This window comes from Centroberyx affinis, unplaced genomic scaffold (assembly GCF_046629955.1).
Source record: "Centroberyx affinis isolate AG114_WGS23_722 - 3 ecotype Tasmania unplaced genomic scaffold, CSIRO-AGI_Caff_v1 ptg002864l_1, whole genome shotgun sequence".
NCBI lineage: Eukaryota > Metazoa > Chordata > Actinopteri > Beryciformes > Berycidae > Centroberyx > Centroberyx affinis.
In genome coordinates, this window is record NW_027280999.1 from 150,001 (window position 1) to 176,857 (window position 26,857).

General features: G+C 43.3%; 1 protein-coding gene across 1 annotated transcript in view; it reads right to left on the reverse strand.

Moving 5' to 3' along the window:
- iqsec3a (IQ motif and Sec7 domain ArfGEF 3a) overlaps positions 1-26,857 on the reverse strand; it is a 94,071-nt gene that overhangs the window by 60,714 nt on the left and 6,500 nt on the right. The window contains exon 2 of the mRNA XM_071536369.1: positions 15,825-15,905. Within this exon, the coding sequence (XP_071392470.1) occupies positions 15,825-15,905 (81 nt within the window). The remainder of the gene's footprint in view (positions 1-15,824; positions 15,906-26,857) is intronic.

The window sequence follows — 26,857 nt, forward strand, 5'->3', positions numbered from 1 at the left end:
GAGAAAAGACAGATACAATACATGGACCTGGATGAAGGAACAACATCCACAGATTGATTTAACAAACGCAGAATGTCAGAATGAGTTGCCAAACCCATGTGGGGAAGCAGAGGCAGCTGCTGAGAGGGAAATAAACCCAGAGACTCACTACATCCAGGAGGAGAGAGGGAATGAGAGGCTGAATCCAGGTTGGGAGCAGGAAGCTTCACAATTGGTCCAATATCCTGAGACTCACTCTGAAGTTGCAGAATGGGATAATGAGAGGCTGCAGGCAGTTTCAGAAATGGAACAGCAACACTCAGAGACACTTGTCATGGAAAATGAAAATGAAGCTGCTCATTCTGTTGGTGACAGTCCAAATATTAACAGTGAACAAGATGCTGCAGGTGAGGAATTCCCAGTTCAGGAAATACTCAGATATATGGAGGACAATGACTTGTTCTGGGAAGAATATCAAAACAGTGGTGACTGAGATGATATCCAAAACAAATAGGAGAAAGAAAAGGATGGAGGACAGAGAGATCGCCCTTGCCAATGTGGTTTGTCTTAGATGATGAATGGACAAACACTGGTGACACCTCAGCAGAAGAATCGTCAGAAATGATGACAGAGGAAGACTGGCATATGGAAATGGAAGATGAAGTTGAATGGTGTTGCTATGGACAGATCCAGCTAATCTGAGAGATTTGAGAAGAAAAGACAACTAATAGAAAATGGCATATATGTATATGAGGAGAAAATAGCAGCAAGGCACAAACTCAAGAAGGAGATGATAATCTATGAAAAGGAAGTCTAAAGCCAGCACACATCATCTGCATCACACCGTTTGTGTTTGGAGCGAGGCAGGTTTGGCTTGGTCCAGATCTCAGACTGGACACTGGAGCACTCATCCCTCTGGTCTGTGATAAACCTCAAAATCCTGATTCCACAGGGAGATGAGGACTTTGTTCTGTGCAAGGGGCTGTACTTAGGTGATGTAAAACTGAGGTCCTAACTATCCTGATGGAGCACCCATTACTTTTCCCAAGAGAACAGGAAAAGAGGGCACCTATGGCAAAACAACATGTGAAAAAAGGATAAAGAATGAGATCATCACCCTATTTCAGGCTGTCCCCTGTCAAACATTCAGTATATCAATTATGACTCACTAATAAGCTCTTCATTTTATATGTGTGTTTTTAGGATTATTCAAATGTTATGATCCCAATTAATCTTGGAATCACAATTTTACTTTCCTCTTTGTCTTTACTTTCTCTGTCTTGTCTCATACTGTTCTGCAGGATAAAAGGGGCACAGGTGAAAATCTGGTATGCCTCATGCTGAAAAGCACCAGAGGTCATTGGTAAGAAAGGAAAATTCACAAGACACATATATATACAGTATATATTGATATATGACATGCAGATTTCCATAAATCACTCCATCATAATGCTCTTTTCTGCTGTTATTCTCTGTTTTGCAGGCGAAGACGTGTCTTCAAAGGATTACATTTATTGGATGTAAGTGATTTATTTTGGTACTGGTTGATATTGAAATTAAATGTCATACGCAGAATACTCACAGTAACATAATATAGCTGTCTTCTTGAAATATGCATGCTTTCTTGCTACGTTCATGACTATAGCAAAGACACAATGATACGAGTGAGTGAGTTTACTCAAATAATGAAATGTTTTTAAAGGAAAAAAACATATTCATGTCTAAACCAAAATGCAATCCTCAATCAAATATGTGGGATGCAATGCTATGAAATTCATAGTAAAATTTGATACATTTTAAACCAATTATAATACACTGAACTGCGTTGTACAGTATGAGCAACATGAGGTAATGTGACGCTAAATTACATAGTTCACAAGCTGTATGCTGCCTGAAATACTGGAGATATCATAGAAATAGAAAAACTCCATTAAACCAACCTCAGAAGACACTGAGTGACATTGCTCACACACACACACACACACACACACACACACACACACACGGCTCTCTCTCTCTAAAAAGGATGTATACATGCCACTCTCTGGGTGAAAGATGTCCTGTAAAAGCAGAATGATGTGGTTTGAGCCAGGTTTGAAGAGAAGATAATGGAGCAAGACTGCACATCTGGCATTTGATAAAGCACATTGTAAGCTCCTCAGTGTATTATACCAGAGTGGGCCTTGACGTGTGCAAACACACACACACACACACACACACACACACACACGCGCGCACACACACACACACACACACACACACACACACACACACACACAACCTCTGCTGATTCTCCACGCAGCCAAATACAGCAGGGGTCCAGGGCTTGCAACACAATAATACAAGGGGACCAAGACACAAACACACACACATATCTGATAAAACACACTGTAAGCTCCTCAGTGTATTATACCATGCGCACACACACACACACACACACACACACACACACACACACAGCCTCTCTTGATACACCATGCAGCCAAATACAAAAATACAATAACACGCTGGAACATAACATGATACATTATCTTTACCCACCATGCAGTGTAAAGGCGACTGCAGTTTAAACATACTTGAATTCACCAAGAGTCTATTTCATTTATCATTTCTTTCCTTGTGTCAAAGTTGGAAAAATGCAAGCGGGCTTATTTTGAATGGATTTCTCACAGGACCGCGTTTATGTGCACAGACTTGCAGTTTCAAGGAATTTATTTCTCCTCCTGCAGGGTTTATTTCTCACCGGTGCTCAGCGCTCACAGAAGTCGAGAGTAGGGTTGTTTATCGGAAAGACGGAGCTGAGGCAGGAGAGAGCGATGGTCTGGCATCAGGGGCACATTTCACTCTTTGGCACGTTCTCCATTATCTCTGAGTGTTCTCAGACACACACACACATGCACGCGCACACACACACACACACACTCACACACACACACCCTCGGAATCAGTCTCCCCTCATCGGTGAAATTGCTTTCAGGGGAAGGGTAAAAAAAAAAGTTTCACTGTTCATTCTGCGGGTGGCAAAAATAAAGTTCGCCCAGGCGGCGGCCAGCGTTGTGTTTCCATTGACTCTACACTGGAAAGTGGCGAGATGCTATCCCATCACCAGGCCGATAAGAGCGGGGGGAAATTCAATTACATTTCGCTGAAATGTGAAAGGTCTTTCTTCCAGAGCGAGAGCCTTTCCATGCCGGCGTGGACTTTCACATTTAATCTTTTCTCTGACATTGGTCCTCTTTGGAAGTGATGTGGACCGTTAGAGAGCGAGCAGCCTGGCTGGTAATGTCAAGGCAAGCCAAGAGGCCATGATGTGATCTCAAAATGGGCTTAGTGGGCTACCGTAGAAGCAAACTAATGGTGCGTTTTATGGATGCTGAATGGGGTGATAGAGTGGAATCAAAAAGAGAAGGACACCTGGTCTGGAGATTAGAACAATGGAGCAATAACAAGTTTGACTTTCTACTTACTAACAACGTCCCCGGCATTAAAAGGTCACGACAAACTTCTGCAAAGAGAAATTACGTTAACCTTGAATGATCATCCTGGTCAATGACACGATTTTCAATTTCTTTTTCTAATCAATAGAGATTTTTTTTCTCTGTTATGAAGGTTTCTCGATTGTAACCTTTGTAAATGAGTGTTTCGCTCTGGATATAAATGTTTTGAACAACCAGTGCTGCTGGTCGGGCCTTTCCGTTTGTTTGAAGACAGGAGAAGAAACACACAGAGGGAAACAATTCCCTCCACAAAACAGGCTAGAAATAGGATGGCGTGTGCGGGATGGGACGGGTTTGTCATAACAATGACATGCAGTGCTGGGGTGGGGACTGACACAGCCTGAAACACTGTTACACACTGCAAAGATGACTCACCGCAAAAACACTGTTGATGTCATGGCAACAGCGGCACACTGCGTACAAAACCATGGCAGAGTAAAAAAGGGAAGCTCTCTGAGGCGTTTCCTTTTATCAGCGTTCAACGTTCTGAAAGTGGGTGATGATCTGAGGCGCAGATTCAGTCACGATTCCCCACGGTTGCACCTCGCTGTTTGCAACTGTCATTCATTTTACTGTAATGAGGAAACACAAAAGGAAATGTAGAGAAGCCAAGCAGAGATGTCTTCAGCTTTCCTCGGGATGGGAACATCATATCAGGCTTTGTCATCATAATCGCTCAGACATATGCTCTTGTTTTCTAATATTGACCGCCCACAATAGAAACAGAAAAAGATGTGAAACTTGGAAAAGGTGGTCTCTCTTTATCCCACTCTATGACGCAAATGGAAACCAGCATCTCCATCATTATCTCTCCCCACTCCCTCCCTGTCTTTCTTCTCCCTCCACTAATCTAAGCCTCCACCACACTCCCTCCTTTCTTCCTTCACTCCCCCTCATCCGCTCCTCCTCATCATCCCCATTGCTCATTATGGCGAGCCAGGTGACAGGAGAGGCAGGGCGCCCTGTCAGCGCTTTTCTCGCGGCCTCCTCTCCCCTCCCACTCTCCTCCGCCTCCTCCTCCTCCTCCTCTTCTCCCCTCATTCCCCCGTTGATCTACCGTCGCGCGGCTGTCGGCGAGCTGTCAGGACAAGGACTGTACCCTGTGATGTACGCTGAAGCTGACAGTGTCACCCACGCCCGGGACACCTAATGTCCCTTCACAGGGAACAGTAGGGAACAACCTGTACCCGTTAGCTCGCTACCTGGTTCACTGTGTGCGTGACTGGGGGGGGTGAGGCAGGTGTGCGGGATAAATGCGACACATTTCCCCGTTTTTTCTCTTTTAATACTTGTCTCTGTGACTCCCTCACTAGCTCCTGCAGTGATTTATTTATGTTGTGCTTGCTTGTGGTGTGAATTTAACTTCAGCGTACAAGGATGCTCTGACACCAACATGGGCAAAAACAAACATACAACAAGTGCGCATGTTCTAACACGGCGCCTAGGTGCACCGAGGCAGTACACAATCAGGAGTGCATTCAAAAGCAACACGCATATAACGCACACATTCACCTGCATGTACACACACACATATCCATGTCTCTGCATATTGTGCGCTGGGAATTATAAGGTTCGGTGATACTGAGCAGAGGTTTGACTTACCAGCTGGCAAAGCTATATGTACTTTCTATCTTTTTGAATATTTAACCCCACAAGCATAAAGTAACATTTAAAGATCATGAATATGTGGATAAAAAAAAGTCAGACAGAGCGTTATAATCCCAAGCTCACAATATCTCTTCTGCTGCCTGCCCTGCAGTGCCGACTGGAGCAGATGAAGTTAACTCTTGACTTAAAGCTCACAGTCTGCTCTCTATATCTGCCTCCTGAGGCAGCGGAGGGTACCAGATGCCTGCTTTTAGGGCATTTGGCTCTTTTTTTTTTTTTAACAATGAGGAGTATGCTGGCACTGACAGATATGACTTGGACTATGCAGGTGTGGAGGAAGGCCATTGGGCTGTAGAGTGCAAGGGCAGCGCTCAGCATACACACACATAAAAATATTTGCCTTAGAAATCAATTAGATTGTTTTAAAATCATATTTCTCTCATAAAAAGGTGAAAATCTGATGTGTTTATTATGCAGTTTCACTTGTTTCATTCTTTTGAAAAAGGGAAATCTTGACATTAGGAAGAACACTTTCATCCAAGATTTAAAGAAACAATTGCTAACCTGAACAAAATTCTTGAAACAAGTTGAGTTGCATTGGAATCCAAGGCTGTTATCTCAGATTTGGCCGTTTCAAAATAAGATTTTGAGAGTGCATTCAATTAATATAGACATTCTTTACAGTGTATTAAGGACAGCAAAGAGGACTAGGTTGCAGGATTAAGGCTAAAAATATGGGCTGACCCTTAAAGCTCAAAGGTCAGGACAAAATGTGCAGCCAGCATGTGGACAGACAGATGTCCATCACTGACTGTCAGTATTTCGGTTCCTCATTAGCACCCCCTGCTGGTCGGAATGGAGTTATCTTGTCTATTTGTGGCGCTGTCTGTGCAGAGTGAGACAGGTACACACACATACAACACACACATACACAGGATCGTACCTTACACTCAGACATAGTGTATGCTCTTTCTTTCTCTTGGCTCATGCTCTCCCTCGCTCTCACCTACACACAGGGGGCGTCTTATCGCAGCGGAGTCAGGCAGGAGCCGAGCTATTGACTGGCCCGCAGAATGGGACTGAGGGTATTCTGGGACCCCAGAGATGATGGAGACTAATATCATGGCAGACCATTAAAGACAGCCAGAGAGAGGGACAGAGGAGGAGAAAGAGAGAGCATATACTACCTTGGCACATTGTGTGTGTGTGTGTGTGTGTGTGTGAGTAAGTGAGATAGCTGGAAGCAGAGGGGTGCTTGGGTGAGAGTCAATGAGACACTGTGGTAGCTTATCACTATAAAGCTCTGTTACTGTACTTTAAATCTATATTATCTAAAATCATACAAGCTGTCCATCGCCAAAATACACTATTCATCTTAGCCTTTAGCAAATCAAAAGATCATGAGAACACAGTGCCATAATCTCAATAGACCTCCACCCCGTAATGATTCCACCTCATTTTTATCTTCTTGCGTCACAAAACACTGCCAGGGGACCCAATTTACACTGAGAAATGGAAAACATTAAGGAAAATGTACGTTTTTTTTTTGTTCTTGCAGTGTCTCTGCCGGCACAGAATGATTATTATTGAGTAATAAGCCGTGCTGCGGCAAATTTCACTGGCTATCGTGGCTATAGCTGCGCCTCCAGGGACAAGTGAGTCAATGCCTTGAAATGAGCGAAACCTTTGCTTAACGTGGTGCATTATGGGAAATAAATGATCACAAATCTCAAATAAAATCTGAAAAACTGCATGCGTTAGTCTCTCGATTTCTTTCTCCACTGACTCCAACCTGATCATCGAACAAGAAATGTTCATACTGAAGGTTAATGTCAAGAAACAGACATTTCAAAAAATCCCATAGTCCTTTGTGCCAAAATCAAACGCCCTGTAATTAGGATTTGGGCCTTCATTAAAATATATTATTACTGTAGGCTATACAATTAGTAGTAACATATATGTACTTATATACTTAATATGTACTTATTTACTTGCAAATAATATAATATATACTACAATATTAATATACTATTCTATTACCAAGGAGTACCTGATCTCATTTCTCTTTCACAGTGGTTTTGTATGTCAATGAAGATGTAAGGCCTTGATTCACTGAAACTCGTTCAGCGGTTGGAACTTCACAGAAAAACTGCTGATACTGACACACACACACACACACACACACACACATAGAGGAACACAAGAAAGCACCTACACAAACACAGCACAGATGAGTATGCCAGCAAACTCATCAAAATGATGCGCTTTTATTAAATCCCCTCTCTAATAAAACTCTCCGCTTGCCTCACAATGCTGAGATAAGCTGCAGAACGGCCAGGAGAGAGAGAGAGAGAGAGAGAGAGAGAGGAGGAGGAGGAGGAGAAACTCTCAGATCTTAATATTTTACGCTCACCAGTGTACCACTGTTCTTCTGACGAGACGGGCTGAAGTGACACTGCGCTGGATTGCGGCAGTGTGTCATACAACGAGATATCCGGAGGAAGAGAGATGAAATAGCGAGCATTGTGATCTTATCTCCAGACAGGCTGTTTTATCTCATGAAGACTATGTATGTCTTGTCTTATTCAGATCTACATAAATTAAAAGCCATAAAGCTGTGGATTCTGTCTATGATGATGGCACTATAGATGAGCTAATAGTTTTGGCTTAATTGTTATGTGGTACAATTGTCTTACATGAAGCAGGCCTGGGGATGAAAATAAATTAGAGGGAGCACCACTTCAATGAGAAATTACACCAGGCACTCACTTTCTAAAAGGTCCTTTCATTCATTCACAATGCTCTTCAGTGCTGATTTCAATTTTCCAGTGAATATAGGCTACTAAAAACCCATGGGACTGGTTTAAAAAGGAATAAGCTAGAACAAAACCAGCTGAATGGTTAAAGCCCTGAGGGAAATACCACTGAGTGCTCTTCTCATTGGCTGAGGGGCAAACACTTTGAGCCAATAGGAAAAGGACAACAGATTGATTTCAAGACAGGGAAAAAAAAACACAAGACTCATTTTTTGCATGACTTGTTGGTGGCAATTCTTACGATGACAGGTACATAAATGTGAGTAGAGGCACACACGCACACTCACACAACACACACACACTGGTCCTAATTTGTGACAGGCAGCCTGTGGATCTGATGCTGTAACTGCACATCTTCCTGCTGTGCCCCCTGTTCCCATGACAACAGAGCGGCAAGCCGACAAGGTCACTTTCTCCAGCTGAGGCAGCATCATAGCACAACCACAGCATGCAATAGAGAGAGAGAGAGAGACAGAGAAATACAAAGAGAGAAAGAGAGAGAGAGAGAGAGAGAGAGACAGACAGAGAGAGAGAGAGAGAGAAAGGGAGGAATATTGGATTATGGGGTGAAAAGGTGAAAGAAATTTGGCGGACCGTGATTAAGGAAAGCGCATGTGTGAAATTTAATTTCCAGCTGCACAGGTGAGAGACTAATGCTGGGTGTCTGCTGGTGTGAGGACAAAAGCAGAGGTGATCTCACACTTCTCCTTTAACAGGTTTGGCCCAGTACAGTGTGTGCGCACGCATATGTGTGTGTGTATATGTGTGTGTGTGTGTGTGTGTGTGTGTGTGTGTGTGTCTGTGTACCTCTCCGCACACCTCAAAGGCAGGCCTTGCATGACTAACAAGCTCCAGGCACACTCTCCAACATGCCCCTGAACGTCCTCCAACAAAACGTATAAATCACACCATCAGTTCCTCCTTCTGCCTCAATGCATCATGGTCCCTGTAGTCCTGCCACGCTCCCCACAGCGAGAACCTCCATTTGTCTCGGTTGCTACCCAGTGTGACAAAGCGTTTTCAGCTGCGTCCCCATTCATCCCGCGTCACCTTTCCATTTGGCAGACAGCGTGGCTCCACTAATTAGTGCAGTTTATTATTAATTCCAGTGATTAATTAGAGAAAAAGGTACCTTGGTGAGACGACACAGCTGTCTACTTGTGCCACGATCAGTGGTGAATTAATTTCCTGCAGAAATGCCGTAATTCTCCCTACTGAGATCTTTGAAGGTGTCGGCCTCATTTCGACCCGTCGCGGCGTTTATCGGCATTTTATGAATGTTCATGACCAAGGACATTTTTGAGGCACAGGCAAAAATTATGATGACACAAATCCGATATTCTGGGAACGGTCCAAATCTGCTGTCCTTCGTCATATTTCTCAGTACCCATATGCTTCGCCAGGTACAACGTGTAATCCCTCCATTTCTCTCTCTAGCTGCGTTCCCCTCTTCCCTCTCAGCATATATCATAAGGAATAAAGGCTTTGTTTGCGGGTTCAAAAGTTCAGAGTCCACCAGTAGCTAGAGTGAGCACACTGGCTTGGATAAGTACATTCATGACATGTCTGTCAGTGGCAAGGCAATATGAAGGCAGAGGGAGAATGGAAGGAAACACAAACAGAGCGAGACAGAGAGAGACATACAAATGAGAGATGGAGTAAACAGAGACACAGGGAGAAAAAAAGGAAAGTGAGAAATGGATATAAGAATAGAGAAAGGAGTGATATGACATCCACCTCTCAGATGAAACAAGCGCCATTATCTGTGTTCACAAATACTGGAGTGGGAGTCACACCAATCCTTGTGAATTCAGAAAAAAACTTGCACCTTCTGTTCTGCTGCACTAGGCAACGTATGTCGGTGGCTCCAAAGGCCAGGGAGAAGAAAATTGTTCACAAACTTCAATACCCGTGAATCATGTGACTTGACTTCTGTAAACTGCACACAACACGCTCATGTTTACCAACACGGCCAGTCTGTGATGCTTTATGCCAAAGGAAACCAAAGAGACAAGAAAGGCAACAGATCTAACGTTGGTGAGTCCAGTTTTCTCTGGACGGAGCACTCGCTTGCTGCTCTTTAGGAGACGGTTTGTATTTCAGTTTCTGAAGGTGGAGAAAGGTCCATACCTGACACCAGAATTTCATTTGGGCAAATAGGGTGACTCTGCGGCATCTCCATTAGTGGGGATGGGACGCTCTTCTCTATTGCAGCCCCACTTTTTGATTTAGGCTGATAAAACAGGTGTGTTCATTCCTATAAACATACCATAAATCCATCACCCCATAAATAAACTTCAAGAATTTGATCTGATTGTCACATGTTGATTATAATCAACGTTATCCTCTGACAAGAATAAAAAAAAAAGATAGAGGAAGCTAGACAACTAATTTCCTCTCTGACAAGGCAAATCGTTACGGCAGATTGTGTGAGCTAATTAGCATAGCATATCTCATTATAGCATATCTCATTAAGGTGTGTGTGCCTGTGTGTGTGTGTGCGTGGCATTTGGCAGCAGAGCAGCAGGAGATCCAATTTAAAGGTAGTTGTAGATGGTAAGCGATAGCCACTCAGATGGCCTTCTTTCTCAGCTGGTGGGGGAAAGCGTCGGGTTTGGCAGGTGGATCGCCGACAGCCAAGATCTCGTTGTTTGAACTTCAATACCCATGAATCATGTGACATGACATCACATGCCGTATCATGCCGAACATTTGTGCCGTCACCTGCCAAGGGCCGACTGGGCAGCTGATATTTCCCTCTGTGATTAAGGGAATGACTGCTTACTATCATTGCGGCTCTGTCACTGAATGTGTACAGTGTGACTCAGCCTTGAGGAGAACTTGATTCCCTCAAGCTGTGTAATATTTTCATGAGGACATATCGTGACATTAACAGAAACATACTGTATTTGCATGGGAGTGATTTAGTGAATGTGTGGGCTTTTCTGCTGTATGAAAATGCTAGCTAGGCTGACCTAAATTTCTATTTCAGTTTTCCACTGAAGTGTTTTTATGCAAATTATAATGCATCAAATTAGTAAGGCTGAATGGAAAGGTCAAATTTCAAAGTTTCCATAATATTGCAGTTTTTTGCACTCACTTGAGGGGCAATTTGTTTGTGCATTTACACATTGCCAACAGTAGCTGACACAATACTGACACAATAGCAACTTGACCAGCACAATCCACATCTCAATTGTCTCAAAGCTCAAAAATCCTTCTCTAACTCGTCTGCTTCTCTTTATCTTCATCTCCTCCTTTGTGATTGGTATAGATTTAATTGGGAAAATCAATAAGGATAATGGTTTTTACCTGGATTCACCTCCTCAGTGTACTTCATGAAAAGAGCAAGTGCTGTAGCAGCAGCAGGTATCGCACCAGCAAACCTTGAAGTACTAAAGCAACTTCCCTAACTAACCTGCCACCTGGCAATCTATCTGCAACACTGGCCAAGATAACTGAAAGAAGCTGCGCTCTTACTGGTAGCAGCTACACTTGAGATAGTAACTCACACTGCTCAAGCTGACAACAGACATCACCAGTGTTATTGCACTTGTTTGATTACACATCAGCTACAGTTGATAGAACTGCACTGGATCAACAATGCACAGATAGAAGTTATCATTACCATATGCAAAAAAGGAACATGTTTCTAAAATAGGTGTGCAGAAGCAGCCCAGATGAATGACAGAAATGCATGTTTGCTCAAGAAGCAATTCAGAAACAACTTGGAGGGAATTCCATATACCTGGTGTATGGGATGAGTAAACATAGTGTGAACATAAACAGCTAACAGACTCTGATTCTTACAATTTTCCTCTGATGCTACACTTCAAAACAAGCCACTCGAGTATACTCATGTGTACCAGTAAACCCTGGCTGTGCAATAAGTTTCATTAATGTGTGTATGTGTGTGTGTGTTTGAACTTATACTATCGCTAGAAAAAAACAAAATACATACATTTTGTCCGTCAGTTCTGGTCAGCCATTATAGAACTGCTGTTCTCCCTGTAGGTCGGGAAAACATATCAGATCTGATTTTATTTGTTCTTAAAAGAGGTCCCTCGTGCACAGACACAGACACACACAGACACACACACACACGCACACATACACGCACCCTCTCACACAGTGATTTAAAAATAATGAGTCCTGTGCCCTTTTCCTTTCTCCCCTTATTTGTCCGATCAGTTGTTATTCTGGCCAGACCCTTGCTGCTGCTTGTCCTCCAGACTTCCTCCTGAGTGCCTTCATTTATAGTTTTTCTGCTGTGCCATACTTCTTACTAAAATATTCTACTAATAATGCTCTCCTTCCAATTCTTAGCTTTCTGGGGCCCTGTGTGTTGACCACAGCAGTTCTCATTTTTGCTGCAAAGCAGAAAGTAAAACCTAAGGCCCCCTATGGAACTGTAAAAGTAACACAGAAAAAAACTCCTGAATGTAATTTTAGCTCGCTGCAGCAGAAGTTGGCTCACACTGCTAATTGAAAGGCTAGCCGTCCCCCCAATCAGCCACCGTCCCCTCCAAACTCCTTGAGTGATTATAGATCTGACTTGGTGACCCTGAATACAAATCCCCTATAGTCCCTATCTCCTCCCTGGTGCCTTCTTTAAGCCTGACAACAGTGACCAGACTGTCAGGGTGAGTTTCCAGTCTCCGCAGGGTCCTCATTATACGTGACAGTGAAATCCTCACTTCCCTCTTCAGTTCACAGCTGCTGCATTTTCCAGCAACTGCAGCTCCACACTTCCTCCTCATTTAAATGACCCCACGTCCGCCCGTGTTATTACCTGCAGACCGAGGGACTCGATTCCTCCTTTCTAATTGATCGGACAAAGCTCTTCGGGTGCGGACAGAAACAAAACCAAGGGCAAATATGGCTTCGAATGAATAGACCGAGTTCTTCTTCCAGAAACTCATACCGTTGCCCTTTCCTGGGCTGACCCCCTCTGACACGCGGGGTTGAATTACTCTCGGCGGAGGGAGCAGTGAAAATGAAATATCAATGATTGCACTTTGTCTGTCAGGTTCAGCGTGTGAAATAAGGCTTCATTACTTGCCGGAGTGGCGATGCAGCAGCAGCAGCGGCGAACAAAGAGGCAACGCATCGTCCTTTTGCTATGGTAATCAGGCTTTGTTTGGTGGGTGGCTCAAGTGGAGTGCTTCAATCATGCAAGACAACAGCACCCACTCGCTTTTATTTCTGGGAGAGGCTTTTGTAAATGTTGCATTTTTGCAGTGAAGGTTGCCAGAGGTGGCGTGACTCACTCATTTGTCTGGCTAATTTGTCGGTATGGATTTCCCTGCTGATCTAGTGATGTGTACAGTGTTGTGTGTTTCGCTGAAGTATTTAAAGTATCTGCTGTACGCCGTGTGTACCGGAGTGACACACTGGCAGACGTACATTAACACACACACACACACACACACAAAGACAGGGAGCTATGTTCTGATCACTGCTAAGCCAAAGCATGCAACATGATAAGAACATCTTTTTTCACATGAACACAGATGCATTACATGTGTCAACAAGAAGGCTGACCAAATTCCAGCATGGGAAAGACCCTAAAACGCTCGATGATTCGCGAGTCGATGGGTTATGGTAGTGCTGCGTTACATAACTGTTACATGGTAATATTCATACATGACACTTTCAAACTTATTGTGACCACAGTGGGAGAGACAAGCCCAAATGAGGTGAACATGAATGACGATGGATGCCATGGCGTGTGGTGGGAGGTATGTCGTCGTGACGTGACGTGGTGAGGCCATGTGTGTGGATGATCAACAAATCACTGACAACAACGCGGAAGTACAGAAATCAACAACAACAGAATACAGTTTTCAAAAAGAGATAGACGCAACAACAACAAAAAAACGCAACAGGGACAAAACCACAAGCTGCTTTTTTTTTTTCTTTTTTTTTTGCCCCAGAGAGTCCTGCTTGAAGTGGTTTGCTTCGGGGATTGGCAGCGGGGTTGAGGATTTGGAGGGGTCGACAAGTTCTGTTGCACACTTTGTTTGTACCTTAGCTAATGGTCCCTGAGCACAAAGCAATCACAAAACACAACAGCGGCAAACAACTTCTATCAAGCAAAGTTCAAACTGCTGAACTCTGATCGATCCCTGTCGGATTTTTTTTTTCCACCTCTGCAATTTCCCCTCCGGCTTTGATCTTATGAAAGTCACTCCCGTTCCATTTTAACTAGGGTCTCTGGAACCTCCACCACGTTTCATGAAGGCATAAAGTGACTATTGTGACAACAGATACTGTAGGAGGCTTGGGTTTTGAGTTAGTCACTGGGCAGTCTGACAGTTTATCTGATTAATGGCTCTATGAAGTTTTTTTTTTGTTCTTTAAAGTGAAACAAAGCCAATTGTGAGGGGAGATCATCACTCTCCTTTCTCCCCACATCTCTCTCCCTCACTCCATCCATGCGGCTGATTCGATACAATATGGGCCTCTGAGGTGTTTAAAGTGTGATTTCGTCGGTGCTTGTTGGTCTGCAGCCTGCTGCCACTTATTGTGTCCACTACCGCAGGGGCTATGATCCAGCATCAATACACGTTTGCTTATCTGCTATTTTCTGCCAAGCTCTGACAATGCGGCAGAACAATTCTGTGAAACGTACAGTCCTCAACAAACAAACCATATCGGGTGGATGGCTTAATTGCTATTGATGCGCCTTGGCCAGACGAACGCAATAATTTTCAGTGAAACTCTGGTGGTAGAGTGCACTTGGGTAAATAAAAGAAGAGTTGGCAAACAAAAATTTGGCTCCTCAATTCTGTTTGAAGGGGGAAGATAATGCCTTGTCAAACTCCGATAAAACAATCTTTTTGTTCTTGCTGATAAAGGTCTACTTTTATAGTGCTGTCTATTCAATACTAAATACAACGGCCTCAACTATACTGCGCAGTAAACTATATTTAAAGGTATAGCAGTGTGGAGCCACACAATGGTATGCATTTTACAACACTGTTATGAACAGTATTTTGGCTTATTTTGTGAGAATACTCACTGCTCAAGGCCGCCTGGCCCTAATATCCAACAGGAATAATTATGGCCTCAAATGATTTTTTCTTCTCATTTTCCCTGGGGATGCAAATTATCTTTATTGCACTAACAGCAGTACTTATGAAATGTCTTTTACACCTAAATCAAACTGGGTATTTGCATACTACTTGTATACTAGTGTTTGTACACAATTGGAACTCAATATTTGACTTTACGGGCATCAGCTCTGTCATTGTCGTGCTAATCTGACATATAAAAAGATAACAGCATCATCATCCCGCTTGGCTTTCTAAATTCCGTGTCATTTTTTCCAATTGTTCAATTTTCGTACGGACAATTCCTCCGAGGACTTGACCACTGTCCAGGAAATGGGATCTCGCTCTGATTGATTTGGAGATTACCACTGTGCTCCAGTGGATTTATCTTGATACTCTGACAAACATGGCAACACTCTGTGAAAAATGGCAAATCACCTCCAGTGCATCTTAGAATCTCTCAGGACTCAATGTTGCAGCCTCAACAAGACCCAAAACCCAAGCTGATGTGACAAATGACATTTAAAACTGTGCAGAGTCACTCTCTCCCTGTCAGCGGGGTGGCTATTTTAAGACTGTAGGAGAGCCTGCCTCTCGTTCACTTTAGGGAAGAAGAGGACACGGAGAAGGCTAAGTCAGGTAGTCCAGATTGTCCCCTGGATCCCCTTGAAGCATTTACAACCACTTCAAGATGGACGACACTGCTGGGGTAGTTGTGTTGCCTTGGGTATCTACTGTAGCACCACCAATAACAGGAAGTATGGTAACTGGCTGCAATTAAGATTCAAAGAAAAGAAAAAGAAAATCATTCAAAATTAAATCAATAAAAACACATTTGTGCTGGTGTGACAAGGATGCAGTGGTCTTACCTGGGGGCACAGGCAGTAGAAGTCTCCCCCTCAGGAGCCTCTGGGGCCGGGCAGCAGAACTGGTGGAGGACGGTTTGGTTTCTGTGGGAAGAAGAGGAGAAAAAGTAGGAAGAAATCATGAGGGGGTAGCTGTGTACTTTAAGGTGCAGGTTAAGAACTCCTGTCTTCTTCTGGTTATGACGTGGTACACACAATACACCTACACATACACCTTGAGAAGAGCTACGATTCAGATTCACATCACTGATTATGCCCAACAATGATTTAATAAAAACGTATGTTCACAAAACTAGCATGATGCAGCTCTTAGCTTCCATCTGCTAGGTGAGTCAACAGATCATTTAAGACAGATTGTTGTAACTGAGTAATATGCTGTGCTCTAAAAGCACTACATACAATCCTAGTAAGAGAAAATGGAAGACAAAATGGATATCTTTTATTTTCAAGTAACCTACTGGGCAAGACTACCTTGCTTAACCCAGATACAATGTTCCTACACTGCTCATTTTCAGGGAGACTTTCAGGATCACCATAGCACCAAGAAATCATTGGGCCAATGTGGGTTTGGTTGGCAATCTGAAGACAATGATGGCCGTTTTGGTCCACTGTTGGCTAGGTTGCATGATTTACAGCAATCCTACCAATAATGGACCAATGCAGGTCTAATGTTGGCATGGGTAGCTGGTTTTTCTTAACAAACAAGCTGAAGTTGGGTCAACAATGTTCTGATGTTGGCAAGGGTGACCATTTACAATCTAACAATCTACAATCTAAGTCACAGTAGCCACCAGAGTTTACCAAATTTTACCAGCAAATACTGCACCTCAAGTCAGGAAGGAGTAATTGTTGCCAAAGTAGATAAGGTGATGCTTTGTGCCTGGATAAGCTTAGCATTGCTTGTATGTTGCTAGTAACTAATGCTAGCTAGTAGTTAGAACTGCAACTCTTGTTTTTATTATTGTGAATATTGGTACTTCGCCTCCAGATAATATCTCATTTTCATTTGCTCTTCAGTCTACTTACAAAATACACACATGTAACTTTGCGGGTTTGATTTGTCATTTTTTGCAGTCAATGATATGTCTGAGGGGAAAAAATGAGCCTGAATGCCAGCAGTGACAGCAGTTTTCTAGGGAAGGTAAAGGTTACTCCTTCACTCCTTTAAGTCGTTTTTTATTAGGCTATATAACTTGAAGCACATGGCTGATACATTAAACACAGTCACGCCAATCACAGCCGTCGTGGGGAACTGTCGACTGATCTGGTTTGAAAAGTTCACTATTAAGCCCAGAATACTCTGTGACATTTGGTTGGTGTTGAACAATACATTAGATGACTGCAATTCACTGCAGTGGTTCAACTGCAAATACTGTGTCAGACTAAAAGAAGCTGCCTACCATCACTTTTACATCGGGTTCACTGGGAGGTCAGTCTAAAAGAGCCCAGCCACAACAAGATGACACACACACACACACACTCTCATCCAGCGAGGTCTGTCGAACATAGTGGCCATTAGTTGAGAAGGGTGTATGAATTAATAATGTTTCAGTGCATTTGTTTTTAAATGCTCACCTTTGGATGGGACTTTAGATATACTGTTGTAAGAGAAGGTGATATTTAGGTGATATGTGTTTTGACAAAATACAACCAAAGACCAAAGGGATATCAAATGTTAATGTATGTGTGTGTGCGTGTGTTGCTTTCCTCCCTCCACCAGTGTGCCCTCTCTTTTGCTCTGATACCTCCTCAAATCCTTCACATCTCTACTTTTTTGCCTCGTCCTTCTCCTCCTTCGATGCGGTCCCTTCCCCCACTCCCCCTCTCCTGTCCATCCATCCCTGTCACGCTCTCTACACCTCCCCATCCCCCTATTCCGGGGGCCTACAGGCACGGTGTGTAACGCGGGGCAGGAATTTGCTCAATTACTCTTGCTGTCAGAAGATGCGGCTAATAAAAAGAGCCGCAGCATTCTCCTTCCCCTGGACACGGGACATGGAGAGGGAATGGAGAGGAGAGGAGGGAGAGAGAGAGATAGGGATGTCGATTCCACCTCCATCTCTCTTTCTATCGCTGCCACTCCTGTTGCCTTTTTGATCATCTGCCCCTATTCTCTGTCTCCCATTCTTCATCTCTCTCTCTCTCTCTCTGCTCCACCACCTCTCTGTCTCCTGGGAAAGGGCAGAGAAAACAAGGAGACCCGTATGTCTTCTTAAGTACCTCATCCAGGGGCATGATTGCTGCCGTACCTCAGGAGTCCCTTCCCTCCGTTCCTCCTAACCACCCTACACTCTCTACTGTGAAGTGCACTACTTTATCACATGCCAAACCAGATACACAGGGACCTTCGGAGATTTGTTCCCCGCTATAAAGCACGAGTTATCGTTTTCGGACAAGCCTGCTTGGAAACGCACGAGGTGGAGCCCAAATTGCTCACCCGTGAAAGTGTAGATTGTTTGGGCTCGCTCTGTAAGGAGGGGGAGACAGAAAGAGAGAGAGCAAAAAAGAGAGAGAAAGAGAGAGGTGGGGGGGCATCTGACAGTAACAATAGAAGACAGTGCAGGGAGGGTACGACAGCTAATTAATTCCCATTGTTAATGGCTCCTCTAATTGTGTTCGCCTTAATGACCATGACACCGCTGTGGCCGTTTTTTAATAGGTCGAGAACACAGACAGTCGCAGAGGGGGCAGATTAGCGAGGAGCCGCCGAACACCAGAGCCACGCGTTCACACAGATAAAGGATAGACGCTGCAGGACAGATAGAATGCAAAAACATGCAGGTTGATATGCAGTCGCGTTGCATTAATAGCGTTTTTTATTTACTCGCACATTTATTTACTCGCACATAATTTACAGACCTATCAACGTCGTTTCCCCTAATAAATATGCACAGACCTCATCAAGCACCTCGTGAATTTTCCCTGAGAAATTAAGGATCACATTCACAGTGGTCAGAGCTGAGAGCCGGCAGCATAAAAGCAGCATTATTCTTCAGGATATATGACTGAAATTTTCATAATCGTAAACATGAAAACTTTTTTTAATTGAATATATCTGGGGCTCGTGGCTATAATGCCTGCTTCTTATACATTCAGGACATCACTTGCCGGAGTATCCGTGTCCCTGCGGCGCGCGGCGTTCATCTTCTGAAGCGCATTCTTTCCCTCTAATGGTTCTCATTTTGACAGCACGGGAGAAAAAAGCAGCGCTCGTCTGAATTTAATTAATGGGTGTTATTGGTGGGGAGGTGCGGCGTGGGGGGGCGGTTGTCTGTGATGATGACATGCTGCTAGGTGATGCACGGCCACGGCTGAATAATATCCACACAGGGCCAAATCGCGGCGACAACCCAAGGAGAAAGTGACGGGGCGGGGGAACTTTTGAGTCTGTGATCTCACAGCAAGGCACTGTGGGCTGGAGAAGAGATGTGCTCTCTCTTTTTTCTCTTTAAGCCCTTGCTTTTGATTCCTCTTTACCTTATATCTCTTTCTGCTTTGATCTCCGACTCTCACATTTTTCTCTCCATCTCTTTTGCCATCTTTCTGATCAGGTTCGCTATCACCTCTATGGCTTCCCCCCCTCAAAACCAGCTTGCAAGCCTTTTATAATGACTTTGGTTTCTGAGGGAACTTTTTAAAGGGCACATTTATGCTCTACAGATCACACATCTCCATCCCAAACTGTGTAAAAGTGTCTTGATGATGTAGCTGCTCACGCCAGAAACAAGTTGTACTAATATGTACACAGACATGAGGCTCAGAGGCATGTGTTTTAGGCTATGCTTCACTAGGATTTGGCTCTAGTGTGTGTGTGTGTGTGTGTGTCTGCTAGGAGACTAGGAGCTATCCATGGTTCTGATGTTTTTTATTACAGCTCTTTCTCTCTCTCTCTCTCACTCTCTCTCTCTCTCTCACTCTCTCTCACACACATTTAAATACTTTATTCGAACCTGCTTATTCACATAACAGCAATGGATTCAAATATTTCAATGTTCTACACACACACACACACACACTAATACACACACACACACACACACACACACACAGCCACCCATTCCTATGTTCAGGATTACACCAACATTTCCACTACAAGGCATCAATATGAACCTTTCTGTGACCCTCTGGAAGACTACACACCCCTTCCTCCAACATCACAGACACACACACACACACACACACACACACACACACAAAGTGCACACTGTTTGATCAATGTGGGTGTGGTGCTGTGGGTGCTGAAGATTAAACTGAACTCGCATGACCTGCTTTCTGATCTTCCACACCACTGACTCAGTTCACCTCATGGCCTAAGCCCCTAATACTGCCTATAATAAATCTATAAGCTTTTATAAGCTCTTCCACACACAGGATCTGTTTAAGGGAGAGTGTAATCTGCGCGGTTTCATTGTATTTTGTTCTAACTTCTTGTGTCTAATGTGTTTGTCGATGCGCTCCTCCTTGCGTTGAATTCAGCTTTACTGTGTCAATAGCACACTGGCTGATTCAGTGCAGCTCAAGGCGAAAAGATCTGTGCACACTGGAGTGATACACTTTGAAGCATGGGGCAGACGAGAGAGAGCGGGGTGGGGGGGAGAGGGGGAGAGGGGAGAGGGAAAGAGAGAGGGGAGGGGGATCAAAGCTCACAATAATTGACGGATTAGTATTTCACAGACCATTTCCTTGGCAGACGGAAAAAAAAAAATGCTGTGAACATGTTCACTCATTGAAATAACATAATGCAGAGTATTAGAATCTGCCCCTGAAGGCCAAACATGGCAAATACAAATACCATTGACCTTGGAGGTAGCAAACATATTAACAATAGTAATAAGACTGAGGCCATTTAGATTGCTTGGCTGCTTGCTTAGAAAGGGATTTTGGAGTTCTCTGTTGCCATTATTTCAATTCCATGTTGTTTTTGGTGCGACCTCTTTGGAATAAATGCCTTTCAGAGTCAAGGTCAAAGCAAAAGCAGTCTTTTCCTGTGGAAGAAAAAGGAAGGGGGCAAAAAGGGAAAGAAAAATGTTTAAATATAGCACCAGTAAAATGTGATGAAATTAATCCTGAGCAAAATAACTTTCCGTAGAGAATGGGTTTTAAACCAAGGACTTCTGCCAGTTATGAACACCTGAGCAAAAAAAAAAAGGCAACCTCACATTTTTTTGGCAACAAGGCATTGTGACTAGTCAAAGAGATCACTCACATTCCTCAAGATTAATTTAGGTCAGCTAAATACATTACAGGCATTACACCAACTTACACAAGTCAACTTAACTCTTGGCAAATAGTACTAGAAGCCTTTTGATAACGCTAAATCAAAAAGACACTCAAAATGATTTTGTAATACTTCACTTCCATTTGGCAAATTGGCAGTCCCCGTAAGTGGTAGTTTATCACTACGGTTTACAGGCGAAAAGTGTGTGAGGCTTTCTGAGACAAGAAAATCAAACACACACACACACACACACACACATACCCAGAGCTGAGGATATGTGTGTGTTTGTGTATCTCTGTGAGGTGAAAATGATGCATTAAACATGTTTGTCTGTGCATGGAGTGGATTATTAGTCAAAACATCTCCTTGAACCAAACCACATATTTCTTGGATGAGCACTGCACCGAGCTTCTGCACACACACACACACACACACACACACACACACACACACACACCTACACACACACACACACACACACACACACACATACATACACAACATACATACATATACAGTATATGCACAAAAACACATACACTTTTCCTTTTTCTGTCCTAAAAGCTCACCATATCAGTTCCTTTACACACACACACACACGCACACAGTGAATTAATAAAATAAGCTTCCTTGAAAGGTTTACGTCAGCACGGACTCTTGGGCAGTCCCAGGCGGCTTAGCTTGCCTACCACAAGAGAAAGTGAGAGAGATGGAGATGGACGAGAGCACAAGACCAATGCTCCCATGAGAAACCTAACAAAGGAAGGGAAAAAATACATTTCGTCCTTGTATTCAGCGCTTTAGAAAACTCCTCTGACAATGCAGGTGCGAGGAAAGCTGCAACGACTCACTGCTGGACTCACTTTCTCTCTTTCTTTCTCATCTCATCATCTCTCTTTCCTTCTCATTGTGGCCTATTTTATTCCATTGTGGGATTTGTATATTTAGACACGGTATGTATGGAAGTATTTCCCCCTCCATATCATGTCTGTCTGAAAAAGACAAGCCTACGCCTCTTGAGAGCTCGGCTATAGTATGTAAGCTATTGGCATATTGATGCTCCAGAAAAGGGACAGAAGGGCTGAGAAGAAGGAGGGGAGGCGACAGTAGCACTTTACCGCAATCCAACTATAATATGTGTGAGCCATTTGACGCTTTTATTCCCGCAGATAACTGGCCACACGTAGACAATGTGTCATCACATCGAGATATTTCCAGCACAGCTACAAAGGGGTTTGAAAGCAGAGAATGCTTCAGCTGTCTCAAACATCAGCAGCAAACATCAAATTTTGGTGTCAGTGCCTCAGAATCAAAGAGAAAGGGCTTCTTTCTGGAGCCGCCATTTTGCACCGATGTTCAACAATCATACAGGGAGAAATCCATCGTAGAAGAGGCAGAGAGGCCAATTTCTCCATTTTTCCATGGAGCCATTGAAAAAAACCCACTCCCATCAGCTGCACCCTCTTCAATACAACACAAAAAGTAGGCTTTGATGGAGAAGGTAAAAAGAGCGAAGAAGGAGAGTGACAGAACGACCAGAGTGAACCTCAGCCGAGCGTTCGCTCATTGGACAAAGGGGTTCAAGACCGACACTGAGCTGGCTTTCTTTCTACTGGACAAGTTAGTGATAAAACATTAAGTGTATCAAAATGTGTTTTTTAATCAGCTCTTTCCAGAACAATGGCGAGTCGCCTTTGCAATAGTATTGTCACTACCACTAAGGGACTCAAGGGTTCGCCAAAGTCATCAAATTTCAAATTCTACTGCTAGCAGCTTTTAAAAGAAAAAGAGAAGAAAAAGAGAAAAGAAAAACAATGTAAAAGAAAAACATTGAAATTGCAGTTAATGGTTGTTCCATGAAAGCAGTAATGTTCTGGTTACCCATGGTTCTGCTATTTTCATCTGATCTCCAGCTGGTGCCTTCTCTACTGAGCCGTTTTATCAGCTCACATCAAGCATCGAGCCGCGCTGCGTTGCTGCAGGGCCATTTGGAGAAGAGCTGGCAGTGGGTCAAATTTCACAGATATTTCCATGCTTCACGCTGCTGCTTGACAGCTATCGAACGCACATGGCTGTCAAATATCAGCCAGGGCGTCGGCTGATGAGGAAAAGCCCATCTTCTGGATCAGCAACACCAGCAAATACATTTTGCATGGAAATTAATTATTTTCATTTATCTCTGTCTTCTAATTTGATTATAGCAGTGCTCAAACTCACTGCAAAGAGCCTGAATGATTGTGAATGGCGCTCCTGGCACACACACATACATAAACACACACATGCGTACATTGTGCAAATGAGCAGCTGTGGGTGAAACCTCCAATCCAGATGAGGCCTTCAGAGTTAGTTCCTGTCCCCAAAATCCTTCCTCTTTAAAATATGCACATGATCAGAAATGGTAATTTTGCTCTTATTTGCAGTCTGGATGTAGAATTATCCTCAGCGACCTAAATTGGAATGAGGGCCCATGGAAAGGAGGATGATCACAGCAGCCAAAGAGCCTCGCTACAATATTCATATGATGAATTGATTCAACCATTGAAGAAAAACATTATCATCATGTAGTATTACACGAAAATGTGCGAAAAAACACATAATGGAAGAAAAAAAGCTTGTTTTGTTTTATTACCACTTTCATTATTAGTGTTTCGATTCGAAAAAAAAAGTAAACAACTTGGGTGTCAGAGAGCAAGGACAGATTCTCAGAGGATAACAAGGAGTAGGAAGAGAATGAGGAGGAGAAAGCATATTGGTAAATGATGGGGAAGACATGACCAAAGGGAAAAAAAAATCTTTCCACATCATCCACCTACAATGACTCCCTACTTCCAATTCCCATAATCCTACGCTTCTGACTCATTCAAACGTCATTTCCGCCTTATCTTATCTCATTCCCCTTTTTTGGATTTGTTCTGAGTTGAACCCTCCAATCACGTCACTGCTAGAGTCATCGGCTCCTCCCCCTGGCACTGCGTACCTGATGATGTAATCGCGGGGTCAGGGGGTTGACAGGCGGGCGTTGATGATGTAACCAGAGTGCCGGGGAAGGACAAGATGCTTTTTACGGTCATCTGAATGTGAAGAGAAGCTATTATGTGATAAACACAAATGCTTACTAAATGCCACAAATAACACACCAGCGACACACACACACACATACGGATGCAGACACAAGCACGCAAAGAGACTTGCTCTGTTGGTTAGTCATTTCTACCAGCGGCCTCCAGGAAAGGATGAATTCTTGTTTGACAGTATCTACAGTATCATCAAGCAAAAAACTGGAAGAAAAGCTGGTCAGGGGCCAGCTTATGTACATATACATAAGAGAGAAAGAGAGTGTGTAAATGGGTGAAGGAATGAGTGTCTGTGTGTGCGCATGGCTGCGTTTACATGAATGCATGCAAATGAATGAAGGGGTAAGTGATTAAATAAGCGAGTGAGTGGATGTATCCTCTGCTTTTCCACACGCACACACACACACACACACACACATACACACACTACAATAAATCATGGCTGAGGCATGGTGGAGGGTTTGTGTGGACGGATGTGCTGAGAAGACGAGGAAAGCCTATTGGACATGCCGTGTCTGTTCCGATCAGCAATGCAATGCCTTGCAGCCTTAGGTAGATGGCTTTCAACATTACTCTGGGTCATGAATTTAACCATACCTGACATTTCCTGGGAGAGCGTGTAAATGCGGTGCGTGTGCGTACGTGTGTGTGTGTGTGTTTGTGTGTGAGAGTGTGTGTGTGCGTCAGCGGATATGCAGATTATGTTGGATAAAGTAAAGAGCAAAGGCTGACAAATGAACACAAGCGGACAAATGTAAGACCCCAACAAGACTCATTGAAGCTTGTGGTGTATATACTGTACATTACATGCTTTGTCTGTGGAGATATAGGGAATTTAGCAGGCTGCATGTGCCAAATGGAGACTAGAGCATGCACGTGCACACGCACACACACATACACACACCCACAGGCACACACAAGCTGCAAAACAATTAGAATTGTCTGTTGAGGGATTTTCAGCACTAAGCTTTTACGAGGTGAAATCTCTTTGACAGATGGGTGGACATTTTTCCAGAACTCCACTGTTCCTACTTTCAAAGACCCAGTCCCTGTGCTGCGGAGGTCACAAGCTCACTGACCAATGAGCGTTTTCTGTGTTTTCTGCCCTTGAGGAATTCCACCATCTTAGCACCGGCAGACTGACAAACACAGAAGTAATACATTTTAAAATGATGCATGAATTTCAAGACATCTGCGAGTGTAGGTTGGGTCAAACCATCTGTTTCATTTCAGCAGCACATATGGTAATAGCTGCTAATAGCCAGCTAATACCACATGTTGTGTTGAAACGCAAAACAAAATGTGTTGCAGAGCTTTTGTAACAGTGTGATGCGAGGGGAGCATATCAGCATCTACACTGACAAATTATTTACACTTCTGCCTGGAAAGATACAACTAAGAACTGGACCGGGTGATGTGATGGTTAGTAATTAGCTGTTAAACTGCCAGGCTCCTTAAAATCTCATTGTACTGTATTTCCAACCAGCCTCCTCTTGCATTTCAGTGTGAAGGAGAGATATATGGGGACTTTTTGATAACAAACTGAAGTGAAGTGTCTTTCAAAATACTGAAACTTGTTTGATACCATAGTATTTTTAGATATTCCCACTGGACTAAAAGATTCCAGGCAAAATAATAGTAATAATAATAAAAATATAAAAAAGAACAGTAAGCTGTGTGCATGTAGAATTCAGTTAAAATAGGATAGAGAAGGAAGAACGTAATTCTCTCTTAAGCTTTGATTATTTAACAATACAATGCAATGATAATGCAATCAGATTGAGTGACACCAGATCTGTTAAAATAATGCAATCAGATTGAGTAATGCCGGATGACAACATTGTTTGCATTTCCATTTGCTGTAACTCTGAAATAGTGCATACTAATGAGACATACACTCCACTGATTGCCCATTAGGCCTACTGTTCATTTGCATAAGAAAACCAGAATGCATCAATTAGATGTGTGAATAATCTACCTCCAACCATGGAGGAGGCGATCCACTATGCAGCTATTGTAACATAACATGACTAACAGCAAAAGTTATTACAATTCTCCGCAGACCCGTGATGTTGGTGAGCGATATTAACATAGAAAGTGTGATGTCATGTGAAGCATCTGGAGGTGTCAAGGACGAGGATGACACATCTGTCTTTCAGCGAGTTGGCATGTTGTCCAAGTGACGGGGGACTGACAGTCAAGAGCCACATGCTTCAAAAAACAGGGGTGAGCCAAACTTTGTCATTTTGATTGATTGGGGACCACAGAGGCAGAGGACGCTGGGAGGAAACTGTTATAGAGAAAGTATGACAACATTTGGACTCTTCGGCCCTGTGTGGCTTTTCATTATCTTTTTTTAGGTTGCTCTGTCACTGCTATAAAATTGACAATCATGAGTTGTCTGTCAGTGTTTCTACCTACCTGTGCTACTTTCTCCTTATATATTCTTCCCCTTTAGCCTTGAACAAAACTCCTGGCAACAAGTGAAAGGGGCAGCAAAGCAGTATAAAATATACTGTCAATCAAAGGCTGTTGGCTGGCAAACTGTAGCCTTGCAGTTGGCACACATAATTACTGAATAGATCAACACAAATCCATGTTTGTATTTATATTGGTAGGAGCAGGAGCAGAAAGAGTATGTGTTTGTAAGGGGATGAGTGATACAACAGGAACTAGGCCTCTGCAAGAGCCACCATTTTACTGGGATTTTCCCCAAAATATAATTCTGGCTACCTAGTAAATTG